Source organism: Oncorhynchus gorbuscha, linkage group LG01 (genome assembly GCF_021184085.1).
Source record: "Oncorhynchus gorbuscha isolate QuinsamMale2020 ecotype Even-year linkage group LG01, OgorEven_v1.0, whole genome shotgun sequence".
In the NCBI taxonomy this organism is placed as follows: Eukaryota; Metazoa; Chordata; class Actinopteri; order Salmoniformes; family Salmonidae; genus Oncorhynchus; species Oncorhynchus gorbuscha.
The window spans coordinates 54,761,427-54,777,137 of record NC_060173.1 but is presented as its reverse complement, the minus strand read 5'-3'; the positions used below and the strand labels follow the sequence as shown (position 1 = coordinate 54,777,137).

General features: G+C 46.0%; 1 protein-coding gene across 12 annotated transcripts in view; it reads left to right on the top strand.

The window, feature by feature from the left end:
• The window catches only part of LOC124040149 (AP-3 complex subunit beta-2), a 104,536-nt gene that overhangs the window by 86,351 nt on the left and 2,474 nt on the right, over positions 1-15,711 (top strand). For 8 of the 12 annotated variants that reach the window (XM_046357115.1, XM_046357132.1, XM_046357124.1 and 5 more), the window contains 7 exons: positions 948-1,035; positions 1,410-1,522; positions 12,443-12,671; positions 12,968-13,052; positions 13,318-13,415; positions 13,931-13,951; positions 15,457-15,595. In XM_046357115.1, coding sequence (XP_046213071.1) covers positions 948-1,035; positions 1,410-1,522; positions 12,443-12,671; positions 12,968-13,052; positions 13,318-13,415; positions 13,931-13,951; positions 15,457-15,595 — 773 coding nt within the window. The remainder of the gene's footprint in view (positions 1-947; positions 1,036-1,409; positions 1,523-12,442; positions 12,672-12,967; positions 13,053-13,317; positions 13,416-13,930; positions 13,952-15,456; positions 15,596-15,711) is intronic. The other 4 variants (XM_046357149.1, XM_046357140.1, XM_046357071.1 and 1 more) reach the window with 1 other exon arrangement.

The window sequence follows — 15,711 nt, the reverse complement described above, 5'->3', positions numbered from 1 at the left end:
GTCAAATAAAATGTTTTAAGTTTTGATGATGTCATTAGGTAGAACTTGTTAACAAAACAATTATACAAAATGTCGAAATTCGCCATTTTCACATATATTGACACTGGTATTGTGCTGGAGATAATGAAAATGAGGTTGAAAAGTCGTGGAGTTGCCCTAGACACTACTTTCATTTATCTGCATGTCTAGCCCTTATATTTAGCCTCACAATGAAGTGTTTTACAATTTGACATAAACAGTTTTATTGACAAATGTAAAAATAAAAAAAATAAAAAAATAAAAATGTCTGCCAAGTAAAAACCTGATCAAAATGAATTTATGTTTGCTCATTGGGAAATGAATATCCAACTAGTCAGTTGCTGTCACAAATTCCAAACTTCACATTTGCCACTATCTGAGCTTATTACAGTATTATAGACAGTATAATACAGGATTTCCTATGATCTTCAATGTAGAAAAACACCTTACCTTCAAAAAACTGTTGTATGGCTTGTGAGCGACATAGAGCAAACAATGCATGCAAAACATGCACGATTACATGTACATGTTCGAAAGTGTCTCCGCTCAAACCACTCTGGCTTTAGAGACATTTTTGTGAGAAGAACCGCCCGCAGGCCCCTTTGGGACCCGCCCTTGTCTCACAAACACTGCCCTAGCTCAGCCCAAGTTAATCACACAGACTAGTGATTGGTTTCAATGGATGCAGAAGAGATGGATTAATCCAATGGTTTCAACAGAAGTCTGTAGCTCAAACACACTATGTTTTAAAAGGGGTTAGAAGTCCAAAACGCGCCAGCGTGGGACTGTATGAACATATTCCTTTGCTTTCATGCACAAGTGGTAATATAGTTTAGATCTATTTACTTTTCCCCCTCCTTTTATACACTATATTCAGGTGGCAGGTCTCCTTCTGCTTGTGGGTTAGTTTCTCTTTCTCTTCTTTTCAGACCACAGCATCTAAACCTCCATCCAAACCACCCAAAAAAGAGAACAAGAAAGAAAAGAAAGAAATGTCTCTGCTTGATTTTGATGACTGTAAGTTCACCTCCTTTTTACTAAATCCATGATACCAGGAATACAGTGACAGTCTACACTTTCCCCCTCAAGTGGTCCTACATAGAATTTGAATGGGATGATGAACGATTGGTAATGGATGTCACTGGATAAGTCTATTTTAATTATGTGCAGATTTATTCCCTATTATTTCAAATTCGAAAAATCAAATGTTTAAAATCTAATATATCCGTGTCTGTGGTAATGAACATTGCAACTTCAGAAGTCCACAATCGCCATTGTCCATGATGCAGGATCACCGCTATTTGCTTGTTTGTTTACATTAGCACAGCATCAGACTATACATGATTGCTCCCCAGTCTTTGAGAATACGCTGTGCTCTTTCCTCTTCCTAGTTGACCCCGCTCCATCTCCGTCTCAAGTCACGCCCCTCAACAACTTCCTGTCCAGCAGCCTAGTGACAGATCTGGAGGGCTTGTCCCTGACCGAAAATGTTCTGTCCCCTACGGTGAGTACCCTTTCTAGGACAAACTACCCATAGCCCCTAACCCCCGAAGGCCTAAGCACTTCATATAGATGTAGATTGCTAGAGAAAGATCATGTAGATTTAAAGAGAGATTAAGTACCATACATTCCAAGCTTTATAACATTTTATGAGTGCCAATTTTACTGAATATTTTTGAAGATGTATAGTATTTTCTGGTAAATTTGAGCGGGTAACTGTAGTATAATCTAAAATCAGAGGGCACAACAATGAGGTTCTAGCTTCAGCATGTTTACTAGCCTAGTCTGTGCATGTCATACATGGGTATGGATACCCACAAGGGCCATCCTACTACATATTCCCCTCTCCAATGAAAAATAATTCAATATTCATAACTACTGAAGCATAACTGAAATGCAATTTGGAAACCACTATTATTCTCTTTAACACTTATGCATTAACTTAGCTACAGTCTCTTTTTTCTGGGTATGGTCCCCAACAGTATGCATTCTATTCATGTAACATAGTATTTCAGCCACTCTGGTGGCTTCACATCCCTTTTTGGGCGAGCTTGTGGCTCTGTGAGCATTGTCTCTCCTTCTCCCTCTTTTTGTGCGTTGTCTGTGGACTCCTCAGTCTGTGTGCCTAGTAGATCTGGAAGAGCTCTGAGGTGTTTTGTTAATCCGTACCTCCTCGGAGCCTGTGTCCACCACATAGGAGCGTGGGGTATCTGCTTTCCTCAGCACTATTTTTGGTGTCTTTTAGTTTGTAATCCACACACGTTGACGTTCTGTCAGCTCTTGCCTCTCCGTAGCACGGTGTCTCCGATTTAAAGTCTCCAGTTTGTGTTTTTTTTCAGCCATTTGTCCCTCTCAGTGAAGGCCTTCCTGTTAGGCCATTGGGGTTTAAGCACAGCCGGCGAGACAGGCAAGGGAGGGAGCGCAGCCTCCTGCCCATCAGGAGCTCGGCAGGTGGCGGCCCATGATGCAGTGGTGTAACTCTGTATGGTAACAGAGCCATGTACGGATATTTGTTCTTTTTTATCAGTCCTTTGACTGTTTTCACAGCTCTCTCTACCTCACCGTTGCTCTGTGCATGGTAGGGGTTTCTGGTCACATGTGTGAAGTTCATATTCTACGGCAAATGCAGAAAAGGAGCTTGCGGAGAATGGAGGATCTGTAACCAGGACCTCAGCAACCCCTTGCCCAGAAAGAATTGACTTTAGTACATTGATAACACCAGCTGATGTGGTTATGGGTGTCTTTTTTCCATAAGTTCTTATCTGCCCCTACCTTTTGCCATTGCTGTTTTGGCAGCTCCCTCGCCATCATTGGTTCAGGATGACAAGGTTAACATTGTGCACACACCTCACACTGGGCCACCAGCTTGGCAATCTAAGTGCTCAGACCCAGCCACCACACCGACTGTTGAGCCCTCTGTCTGCATTTGGTTATCCCCATGGGTCCCTCATGCACTCTCTAGAATTTCCGGTTGTAGAGTCTCTGGGATAACTCTCCGTTGTCCTTTCATGAGAAGGTCTCCATTACAGTGGAAGTCACGTTGGTGCACCCAATAGGGCTTCAGCAGCTGAGGCAGTTCCTCCTGCCTGGGCCATCCCTTTTTGCACTGCTGTACTATCTGTCGGCAGATGGGGTCTCGCTGTTGCTCCTCTGCAATCTGCTGCAGTTTGGTCTGAGATGCAGGTAGACTGTCTCTTACTGCATTAATGGACACCCGTACCTCCCCCTCTAGACATGGCTCCTCCTCTGTTAATGGACGTTTAATTGGGGCATGGAGAGTGCGTCTGCTGTGATCAGTGCCTTCCCTGGCGCATACACCATATTGTAGGTGAACCTCGGCAATCTGAGGCGGAAGCGCAGGACTCTGGGAGGCAAGTCGTCCAGTGCTTTTGTCCCTAACAGAGCCAACAGTGGTTTGTGGTCAGTCTCTGCTGTAAACTGCAGGTCAATAAGGTATTGGCTGAGCCTTTCACATGCCCATGTGATAGCCAACACCTCCTTCTCCACTTGTGCAGACTTTTGCGCCATGTCGGATAAGCTTTGTGAGATGTATGCTATTGGACGCCACTCCATGTTGTCCTGCATCTGTGTGAGGACTGCTGACACCTTTGTCATAGCGTGGGGACGGTACTGGGACAACACTCTCTGTGACAGCAGGTCTCCTTTGATCTTGTCAAATGCCACCTGTTCCATGTGACCCCATGACCAGTTCTCTGTGGCTAGTAAGTCCCTCAGGGGTTTGGTTGTATCTGAAAACTGTGGGAGGAACTTACCCACATATGTGGCCATGCTTAAGAAGGTCCTGACTTCAGCCGCATTCTGGGGGATGGGCATATCTATAATGATGCTGATCTTCTCCGGGCCTGGCTCTATTCCAGCTGCACTGATTTTGTGTCCCAAGAACAAGACCTCTGACTCCACTCAGCCCATCCAACAATTGGAACATGTGTCTTTGGAAATGCTCAGGACCGGAAGCGATTCCAAATGGCAAAACGTTAAAACAGTCCTGAGCGGGCATCCAGTTTTGTGAAGATTTGTGAGGCATCCAACTGAGCTAGCAACTGTTCCACTGATGGTAAGATGTGTCTCTCTCTGCAGAGAGCCTCATTCAAGTCCCCATTAGCTTTTGGGACCACCATTATCCCTGCACACCTGCCAGTGGGACTCTCTATTTTAGACAGCCCCAATTTCTTCCATACTCACCAACTCTTCCTTTACTTTTGCCAATAAACGGATTGGGGGGGGGGGTAAGGACATATGGGACCGCATCCTCTTTCAGGTTTTGTAGTCACCTTCCTAGGCCAGAAAACACTTTTGGAAATGTCTTTTGGAAAACATCCCTTGGGTCCTCCAGTTCAATTGCTGGCAGCCTCAGCAACGGTCTGGCCAGAGAGTGAATGGCAAAGACAGGTTGGATGGCACTTTTTGTCTTTACTCTCCAGTTTACTTACCAACTGCCCTACCGCTGGTAATATCTTACAGTTTTTAGTTTGTAGAGAGCAAAGGGCCATTTCTACTATAGCTATACAGTTTTGTGGGGATTGCGGTCACTGCTGCCCATGTGTCTGGTTTAAATGACACAACCTCCCCATTGAGTTTGATATCCGAGTGCCCGCCATCATTGTTTTTTCCTTACTTGTCCCAGAAAGATGCTGTCCTACTGTAGCTGCTGTTCCTCCTCTGAGACCTCATGCGTTTGCTTTGTATTTGTATTTATTATGGATCCCCATTAGCTGCTGCCAAGGCTACTCTTCCTGGGGCTAATCTTCCTGGGGCTACTCTTCCTGGGGTCCAGCAAAATTAAGGCAGTTTATACAATTTTAAAAACATTACAATACATCCACATGCCCTCGGGCCTCTACTTTACCAGTACCACATATATACAGTACAAGATCCATGTGTACGTGTGTGTATCGTGCGTATATTATCATGTGTGTGTGTATGCATGTGTCTGTGCCTATGTTCGTGTTGCTTCACAGTCCCCGCTGTTCCATAAGAATCTGTTTTTTTACATCTGTTTTAACTGATTGCATGACTTACTTGATGTGGAATAGAGTTTCTGCAGCATTAGTAAAGATGTGATCAATACATGTTGATGATTTCATTACTGTGCTGTTTGTAACTACCCTGGTAGGTTGACTGATAACCTGAACCAGTTTACAGCCACTGGTTACTATTTGAATCTTTTTCTTGAGTGGGCAGCTTGATGAAAGCCAGTCAATATTTAAATCACCCAGAAAATAAACCTCTCTGTTGATATCACATACATTATCAAGCATTTCACACATGTCATCCAGATACTGACTGTTAGCACTTGGTGGTCTATAGCAGCTTCCCACCAGAATGGCCTTTACGTGATCGACAGACTGCTGAAAAGTGACATTTCCTGCATTCCGCATCCTTTGCTGGGCAATCTTCCCATCTGTGGAAAGGGGATTATCCCACATTTGCAACAAACACTTGAACTGGCTACTGGTGCTGACTGTGATTGTTTTCTCCGCGTCGGTCTCTGTTCTGTGTTCCCCTCCATTTTTGTTGTTGCACGGGATGAACGCATGTGTTTCCTCACTCTCTTCACTCTGCAAGGAGCTGATGTGGTGCAACATTGTCTGCTGGTATTTTTACTGTCTCACTCTGCCTAACCTTGTTTACAGCTTTGGACAAGGGAAGCTGGGAATCCAACTGTAACTTTTCAGAAAGTGAGATATTTCTTATTCCCACTACAATCTGATCTCGGGTCAACTCTTCCCTGAGTGCGCCAAACCGACAATGTTCCGCTAGCTTGTGAGCAGCTGTGATAAAACTGTTGGTGGTTTCTCCCTGCTCCTGTTTGCCCACATTAAGCCTAGCACTCTCAAATATAATGTCTCCCTACGAAATGCATTTCAACACAGTCTTTAATGGCACAGTAGTTAAGTTTATCTTCCTCAGTCAACGGTGAAGCATTTAATATATCCTCGCCTTCATCACCCATAGAGTAGATCAGTGTATTATCTTGAAATGCCAAATTTTTCACATTTAAGCCTGAAGCTACTCTGTACCTTTCAAAGCGCCTGATCCATTTCGGCCAGTTTTGAATGTACTGTGAGCGTACCAAGTAATTAGGCGTCACTCTAAAGCGGGAAGGTGGAATAAACGAGTCAGGAGTAGGTTTTTCTGATTGAACACGGTTCTCTAACTCTAACATTAACATAATCAATGAAAAATATTCCAAGGAAAAAAACACATCTTCTTCTCCAGATGAAACAAGAACACAATAGGATAATCTTTAAACTACAACAAACATAAATCACGGGTTTGTCACCGTCTTCGTGGTTCTTTCAGCACAGCTTCTCTCTCTCGGTGGCCATCTTCCAGAGATAGTTTCCCCCTTCTCTGCTGGTTCCATTCTCTCTTTTATAGGGGAAGGAGAGTATCTCATTAGTACCGTCAGCTGTGCTTAATTGATTCTGGTTACCTTGTCTCCCATGCTTTGTTGGGCTACTATCCATGAGCCCAGCCTGCCCTCTAGTGGTCCTTCCACATACCTTCCCCCCCAGGACCGAACCGGAGGGTCGGGCGCCAGACGCACCGTCTTGGTCGCGTCGGGACAGCGCGTCTGCATTCCCGTTCCTCGATCCGGCCCTGTGGATGACATGGAAAGAGAACGGTTGTAAAGACAAAAACCATCTGGCTATTCTGTTATTGTTTCTCTTACCAGCCATCCACGTGAGGGGCGCATGGTCAGTAACTAATGCAAACCTCCGACCCAGTAGGTAGTACCGGAGATAATCGAGGGCCCACTTGATGGCTAAGGCCTCTTTCTCTACGGTCGCATACCTCTGTTCCCGATCGCTGAGTTTCCTACTAATGAAGAGAATTGGCTTCTCTGCTTCACCTTCACCCTGAGCTAGTACGGCCCCGAGCCCTGTATCCGAGGCGTCGACCTGCACAATGAACTCTTGTGAGAAGTCCGGAGCCTGTAGAACGGGATCAGAACACAGGCCATCTTTTAACAATTGAAAGGCCTCTTCCGCCTCGTCTTTCCACTCTACCTGGTTTGGCAGGTTTTTCCTGATGAGGTTTGTGAGGGGGGTTGGCAATGGTTGCATATCCCGGGATAAAACGGCGATAATATCCTGTTATCCCTAAGAAGGCCCGAACGTCTCGCTTGGTCCGGGGTCGAGGCCAGTCACGAATTGCCCTGGTCTTCTCTGCCTGCGGGCGTATTTTCCCATTCCCCACGGTATACCCCAGGTATTCCGCTTCGGATAGGCCCAGGCAGCATTTATTTGGATTGGCTGTCAACCCTGTGGCTTCCAAACTCACGAGCACTGCCCGTAATCGCAGGAGGTGACTATCCCAGTCCTCGCTGTGGAGGACTGGGATAGTCTATGTACGCCGCTGCATACTCTTGATGGGGCCGTAGAATGGCATCCATGAGGCGTTGGAAGGTTGCAGCGGCTCCGTGCAGTCCGAAGGGCATCCTCACATACTGGAAAAGCCCCTCTGGTGTGGCGAAGACAGTCTTTGGGCGATCCTCCGGAGCCACCAGCACTTGCCAATATCCCTTCGTCAAATCCAGGGTAGTGATGAACTTGGCCTTTCCTAAGCGCTCCAAGAGTTCATCCACTCGGGGCATGGGGTACGCATCGAATGTAGAGATGTCATTCACGCCCCTAAAGTCGTTGCAGAGTCTCATACTACCATCGGCTTTGGGGACCAGGACTATGGGACTGGACCACTCGCTCGTCGAGGGCTCGATCACGCCCATCCTCAACATCTCCCTCACCTCTTTCTTAGCGATGACTCGGCGAGCCTCAGGAATCCTGTAAGGGCGGATATGCACTTTCTTGCCGGGTTCAGTGTGGATATGGTGGAACAGGACATCTGTTTGTCCTGGGAATGGAGAGAATATTCGACCAAAGTTCATAATCAGCTTGTCTAGCTGTCTTGACTGCTCCGGTAGGAGAGTTTGGCCACGGCGCACCTGTGGTAGAGCCTCTTTTTTTTCTTTGCCCTCCAGGGCCATCAAAGCCACCTCCTCCTCTCGTCCATGGTACGTCTTCAGCAGGTTTATGTGATAGAGTTGGACTTTCTTCCTCCTGTCAGGTTGCTTGATGAGGTAATTGACCGGTGAGACCCTTTTCATTACCTCGTAGGGCCCCCTCCACTGCGCCAGCAAGCGATGTTCGGCCGTGGGCACAAGCACCATCACTTTCTCTCCCACGGTGAACTCACGGGGGGGGGGGTCGCAGATTTATCATAAGCCCGGCCTTGGGTCCTTTGGGCCTTCTCCATATGCTCCTTGACTATGGGCCACACTGCTGACAGGCGGTCTCTCATCAGGGTAACGTGTTCTATTGTGGATCGAAAGGGGCATGGTTGGGTCTCCCAGGTCTCCTTGGCTAAGTCGAGGATTCCTCGACAGGGTCTGCCATAGAGCAATTCAAACGGAGAGAATCCAGTGGATGCCTGAGGTACTTCTCGCAGGGCAAACATTAAGTGTGGAAGAAGCATGTCCCAGTTTTTCCCGTCTCGGGACACCACTCTTCTCAACATGCTTTTAATTGTTTTGTTCAAGCGTTCACACAACCCATCTGTTTGAGGGTGGAATATGCTTGTATGTATCTGTTGAACCTGATATAACCGACACAAGTCGTTCATCAACCGGGACATGAACGGGGTTCCTTGATCGGTTAAGATAGTCTTGGGAAGGCCCACACGAGAGAACATCAGGAATAACTCCTTGGCAATTCCCTTTGACGACATGTTACGCAGGGGTATGGCCTCCGGGAACTTGGTAGCATAATCTATAACCACTAGGATGTACTCGTGTCCTCTGGCGGATTTTGGGAGGGGTCCTACGAGGTCCATAGCTATGCGTTCAAAGGGAGTCTCTATGATGGGGAGAGGAATCAAAGGGTTACGTAGGTGTGGCCGTGGGGCTGTACGTTGACATTGATCACACGTCTTACAATACCTGGCCACATCTCGGGTGACACGGAGCCAATAGAATCTCTGCATGATTCTGTCAATAGTCTTGTCTCGTGCCAGGTGTCCTCCTAGGACGTGGGAATGGGCTAACTGTAGAACTGTATCCCTGTATGGTCTAGGCACCATTAGTAATTCCTGGTTTTCCCCCCTTCGTCGTACGACCCAGTATAAGAGACCCCGCCTGATTGCATAGTAAGGAAGAGGGGGCTCACCTGATCCGTCGACGTTCCTCCCGTCGATCACCTTCACCTTCCTCATGGCCTCCCTTAGGTCTGGGTCTCTATGCTGCGAGGTGCCGAACTGTCCCTTTAATTCCTGGGGCAGGTCAAACTCAGTAGAGGGATGTGGAGGTTGTTCCACATCCCCATCAGGGGAGACCGAGGAGAATCCCTTCCAGGTTCCCTCCTCAGATGGAGCTTCAAATATATCCCTTAGTGCCTGGTTGCTCCTTCCTTCCTGCGTTGTGTATAACCCTTCACAGGTGTCTTCATCGGTGGTTTCCTGGAATATCTGTCGTAAACATTGGGTCGCTATTTCTTCCTCTGCAGTAGAGGACGAGGACGCGGCTACGTCTCCTTGTAGTACCACTACCTCGGGCTTGGAGATTCTCTTCTTTCCTGTCCCCCTTCTTCTCGTGCTTAACGTCATCTGCCGAAGCTCCTTATATAGGGGACAGTCTCTCCCGATCAATAATGGCACCTTCAGCTGGGGCACTTTCCCTGCCCTGACTGTACACCTTCCTTTTGGAGTGAGAATAGGCAGATTCACAGTGGGGTAATAATGGGTGTCTCCATGGATACAGGATAAGGCTACTTTGTCTGGTAGCAGTGTTGCGGAGGTCACCATCCGCTCCTCTACTAACGTAACCATACTTCCCGAGTCGAGAATAGCTACCACATCTTGTCCTTCAACTCGCACCGGAATCTCTGAGGCTGGGGCTATCTCTGCTAACCAACAGTGTTGATCCTGCCCCCTCAAAACGGGATGTGTGGGGGTAGGCAGTGACGACTCCGTGACCATGGGCTCATCCTTGCTAGGACATTGTGGGGCATAATGGTTGGGAGACTGACACTTATAACACCGACCCGGCTGTGTGGTGGCTGACTTCTCCCACCTCCGGGAGGGGCTTGGACGTTTCAGTGGCGGGCGCGCCGGGGTGAGTCGTGGTACGGGATTGGAAGACTCCTTCCGTTCCTCCTTGTCACTTTTTAACAGCTCCCCTGTAGACCGATATGTTTCCACCCCTGGGCTATGTCGTCGGCTGACAACGGGTTGGCTTGCCCCACAACCCTTTTTAAGTCACTGGGTAATTCTCTCAATATCTTGTCCACTACGAGAGTCTCTATCACATGTCCTACTCCTTTTCCAGGTTCTAGCCACTGTTTCGTCAGTCGTATTAAGGCGAAGATCTGGGCACGGACGGGTTGATCAGCTGTATAGGTCCATTGATGGAACTTTACAGCCCTATCTCTGGCAGTCAGCTGGTACCGGGACAGGATCTCGGTTTTTAGTCGCCCATAGTCCACAGCTTCGCGGGAATCCAGGTCAAAATAGGCTTCCTGAGCCACCCCGGTCAAAAGAGGAGCTAATGTGCTAGCCCATTCCGTGGGCGGCCACTCTTCCAAGGTGGCCGTCCTTTCGAAGGTCATGAGGAAGGCCTCAATATCATCCTCCTTGGAGAGACGAGGTAAGATGGCGTGAGCAGCCGCTCTTGGCCTAACTCTAGGTTCTTCTCGTCGACTCAGCTGTTGTTGCAGGAGTTCTATGGTTGTCTGCTGTGCCGTGATCAATTGTTGTAGTAGGGCGTTATCCATCGTTCTTGAAAATCTTCTGGAAGAATATTAATTTACTCACTTATCCTTGTGTCACTCGTCCACCTAATGCCTGCATCCTCCACCAATGTGAGCTTACCAAGTAATTAGGCGTCACTCTAAAGCGGGAAGGTGGAATAAACGAGTCAGGAGTAGGTTTTTCTGATTGAACACGGTTCTCTATTGAGGGTATTTTGTCAACAAAAACATTAACATAATCAATGAAAAATCTTCCAAGGAAAAAAACACATCTTCTTTTCCAGATGAAACAAGAACACAATAGGATAATCTTTAAACTACAACAAACATAAATCACGGGTTTGTCACCGTCTTCGTGGTTCTTTCAGCACAGCTTCTCTCTCTCGGTGGCCATCTTCCAGAGATAGTTTCCCCCTTCTCTGCTGGTTCCATTCTCTCTTTTATAGGGGAAGGAGAGTATCTCATTAGTACCGTCAGCTGTGCTTAATTGACTCTGGTTACCTTGTCTCCCATGCTTTGTTGGGCTACTATCCATGAGCCCAGCCTGCCCTCTAGTGGTCCTTCCACAGTACATACAATCTAAATTCTCCAGGGGACTAATGCAAAATCCGTCAGCATAAGCCACTGGCCTGTCCATGTTTGCATGAGAGACCGTTGAACTTGGGAGTCGCAAACCCTGAAATCCCGCCAGTTCCTTCCTCTTGCAACATGTGCTAGCAGTAACTTAGTCCTTCCTCATTGGTCCTTGCTAGCCCAATGATAATCTGCTCTGTTTATCTCCAACACTGTGCCCTCTTTGCTTTGAAACAGCCTGTCGGCCTGAATGTATGATTTACTTCACGTTTATGTGATTATTAAAACCACTTCTGACACAATGTAGTATCATCTAAAATAAGGAAGTGCCGTGTCTGTTTTCTCCTCATTACACACCACAGACCAACAGATATTCTTTACATCAATATTATAGGAATCACTACCAAAGATAAAATATGACCCCTTATATACTTTATTAGGCCCAGCCTTTGGAACTTTGGTTTTCCTAGATATGACTACTATATTGTGATCATTACATCCAATGGATCTAGATACTTAGTAAAGATGTGATCAATACATGTTGATGATTTCATTCCTGTGCTGTTTGTAACTACCCTGGTGGGTTGACTGATAACCTGGTTACAGGCTCTGGTTACTGTTTGAAACTTTTTCTTGAGTGGAAAGCTTGATGAAAGCCAGTCAATATTTAAATCACCCAGAAAATATAGCTCTCTGTTGATATCACATACATTATCAAGCATTTCACACGTCATCCACATACTGAATGTATGATTTACTTGGTAAGTCCTTCACGTTTATGTGATTATTAAAGCCACTTCTGACACAATGCAGTATCGTCTAAAATAAGGAGGTACAACAACGAGGTTCTTGCTTCAGCATGTTTACTAGCCTAGTCTGCACATGTCATACATAGTCATACATAGGTATGGATACCCACAAGGGCCAACCTACTACAGTAACCCCAACTGGGATTCTAAACAGTGTCCAGCGACAGTCAACCCAACACTATAGCCAGTGTCCATGTGTTTGATACAATATGTAAGCCTGCTTGGCTGTACATGCAGTTTTTACTCAACCCCCCCCTACCTGTTTCCTTACCACAGACCATCGTCCCATCCGGCAATCTGAAGACCTACGAGCTGCTCCACCGTATCACCGGCGAGGGCCTGTCAGTGGAGTACTGCTTCAGCCGCCAGCCGTTCAGCCCCGACCCGCACATGGTGGCAGTCAAAATCCAGTTCACCAACAGCGCCACCTCCGAGGCCAAGAGCCTGCACATGGAGGACGCCAAGTTGCAATCAGGCATGAGGATCAAAGAGTTCCCTGAGATCGGTCAGTCAACATTTCACAACAGAATTCCTCTTTTAATAGTTTTGAAAAGGGGTTCTAAAAGGATCCTTTGAGGACCGGTAGGGTTCTACATGGAACCCTTTTTTATCTGAAGAATACTTTTTGGAAAAGCGAAATTGAAAGAAATGGTTCTTTGTTGGGTTAAGTTTTGCAACGGGGTCAGTTTAAATTAGAATTACACCTCAGTCATTCAGTCATCTATCTAGGTAGCTGTTCGTCATTGTTCTGGGCTAGTTAGTGCACTGTCTCTTTTACCTAGTATCTTGTGTTGTCTTCAGAGGTGTTACCTGCGGGCGAGACTGTCAGCGTGGTGATGGGCATCGATTTCTGTGATTCCACACAGGCAGCCAACTTCCAGCTCTGGTAAGAAAAGGCCTGCTCCCTGCCCCCCCCCCCCCCACACACACACACACACCCCCCTGTATGGCCAGTCAAGTATCAAACTAGTGTTGCAAAATTATGGAAACTTGGTTTTTCAGAAATCCTGTTTTTTTACTTATTGGGTGTTCTGGAAAACCAGAGAATTCCTGGGAAAGTTTCTGGAATTTTGCGACCCTAATCACTGCACAGTCCTATTGCTCTATTCTCCTATAAGTGAATCATGTCATGTCTTATTGTTCCTTTGCAGCACTCACACCAGGAAGTTCTTTGTGTCGATCCAGCCACCGGTTGGAGAGCTGATGATGCCAATCTTTATGACAGAAAATGAGTTCAAAAAGGAGCAAGGTGAGCACAGGAACCAATGCATGGAAATCAAACAAAATGGGCCCCATTTTGACTGCGGTAAAGAAACAATGCTAGTGTCAACAAAGAGTAATACAACTTTACAGTTTTGTAATAGTAAAATCCCTGAATTGATGCAGTGTGTTTTGAGATGTCTTTGCCTCTCTGGGTGTTGTTTTGAGTTGGTATCCAAAAGAACACTCAAGAATTCATACATTTCTGAGGCAAATCATAGTATATTTATTTTTTGTCAGTGATGAATGGCAGTTTCCACCAGTCACTACACAAACTAACCCTAACAATGGCATGTGACTACTACCGCACTATCACCTCTGACTTGATCAAATCCACATCCACCAGGAAACCTTGGTATTCATTCTAACTTGGTTTAATAGCAATGGTCACCCTTGGAGCATAATCACTAACACTGGGCAAGGTTTTCAACTCAAATCCAACCATATTGTGTGTTTAAACGTGTCATATCCTCCGTTCTTCCCTCTTGATACTGGCCCCAATAGAGATGCTATTACAAAGTCTAGGTAAGTTTCCTTTGATAGAACTTGTCCTCGTCAGCTGTCTATGTGCCACCTGCCTTAACAACCTACCCCCCCCATACGAGACTCAACCTCTCCTCCCCCATCCTTCCCCACAACATCTCCCCCCTTGCTTCAAGCTGTTCCCTCCTATACCCCCCCACAGCGATATCTAATGCCTGGGTGCCAATGACTATTTGCACTATGTATCTCCAGTTCACTTCAATGGCAGACACAACTGACCTAACCTAACCTGCATCCCAGCCTCTAACATGTACTGTAGCTCCACTGGGAATGACTGGGAATGCTCCACTTAGATCCACTAATCCCAAATCAATGTCCTACAGTAGTTCCGGGAATGCGCAAAGAGGATGTCCCAATTTTTTTTTAAAGGCACTGCATTTGAAACCATTGCGCTCTTCTTTCACAGCATTGATTGTGTTATACGGGCTGTAAGACACATGGGCTGTAACTAATGCATACTGTAGACCACATTCAGATGTTTTAGAGAAGTAGAGCTAACTTAACTTTGTCTGAGTGGTGAGAGGACAGTATAGCATGCTGCTTCCATTTAATGCATATAATGGTGTTTTATAATACATTTCAAGTTAATGGTCATTGTATTCTAGATTTAGTGTGGAGGACGTTTGTGCAGAAGTTTGCTGAATTCAGCTAAATATAACTAAGACGTCACAGAACGAAGAGGGAACATTTCAATCTCTTTCAAGGAGCCTTTTCTATGTTCAAGGAAGTTTGACAGTGATATATGTGAAAATGAGTTTGACAAAAAGACGAGCAGGATGAAATATGAGTTATAGACCTGCAACATGATAAATAAAGTAATCCACATGCAGGCTATTCCCCTCAAACTCCCGTTTTTTGGCAAATATCAGATTACTTTCTTATTCTTAGGAAAGTGTCACTGCTTTGCGAGATTTTCACATTATGCCCATGCTTATGTAATGGCTCATATCACTAGTCTTTTAATCCTAAGGCATTATATAGTTAGTGTAGTCCTAAGAGAATTGTGTAAAACCCAACACTTTTATGGTAGTAGACCCTATAGAGTTGTATGGCTTTTAGATTGTTGTAGTATCAAATGGTATATGGACAAAAATGCCTTCATATAGTGTGAGATATTACACAATGAGGTTTGGTTAGAACGTTAGGTATTCACGGGACAGTCTCCTATTTTGAAGGAGTCTGGTGACAATGAGCATTCATAAAAACAAAAATTCAATTGACCTTCTTCAAACACATGTTCAATCTCACTCAAGCTGGAACCTGTAATTCATCTTTCCTCAATTCCTCACATCCTCTTTCCTTGCATCCCTAAAAAGGTATTGGAGAAGAAGGTCTGAGGCGAGAGACCTTGGACCGTCTCCTCCAATACGGAGGGGAAGGAGCCGAGGAGATAGGATGCAAGGAATCGCGGGAAGATCAATTGAGATGCTGATGCAGACTCCTTGACCACTCGTCTGTTGACCACTGCTATTTTGTACTGTCCTCAGGTCAGTTGATGGGCATGAATGAGATCACAGAGAAGCTGACCCTGGAGGAGAAGTGTCAGGGCGAGCACGCTGTCGTTCAAAGGGTTACCACTGCTGCCAACCTCAGCCGAGTGCCCTGTGGCTCAGACAAGGAGTGCAGGTGAGGGTGGCGGGCATTTGGAAAAGTTGGCAAAGTTTGCAGATGTCACCAGAATAAATATTGATATAGATTTTTTTATTTATTGAATTAGTATGTTGCATGTTTTATTAGACAGG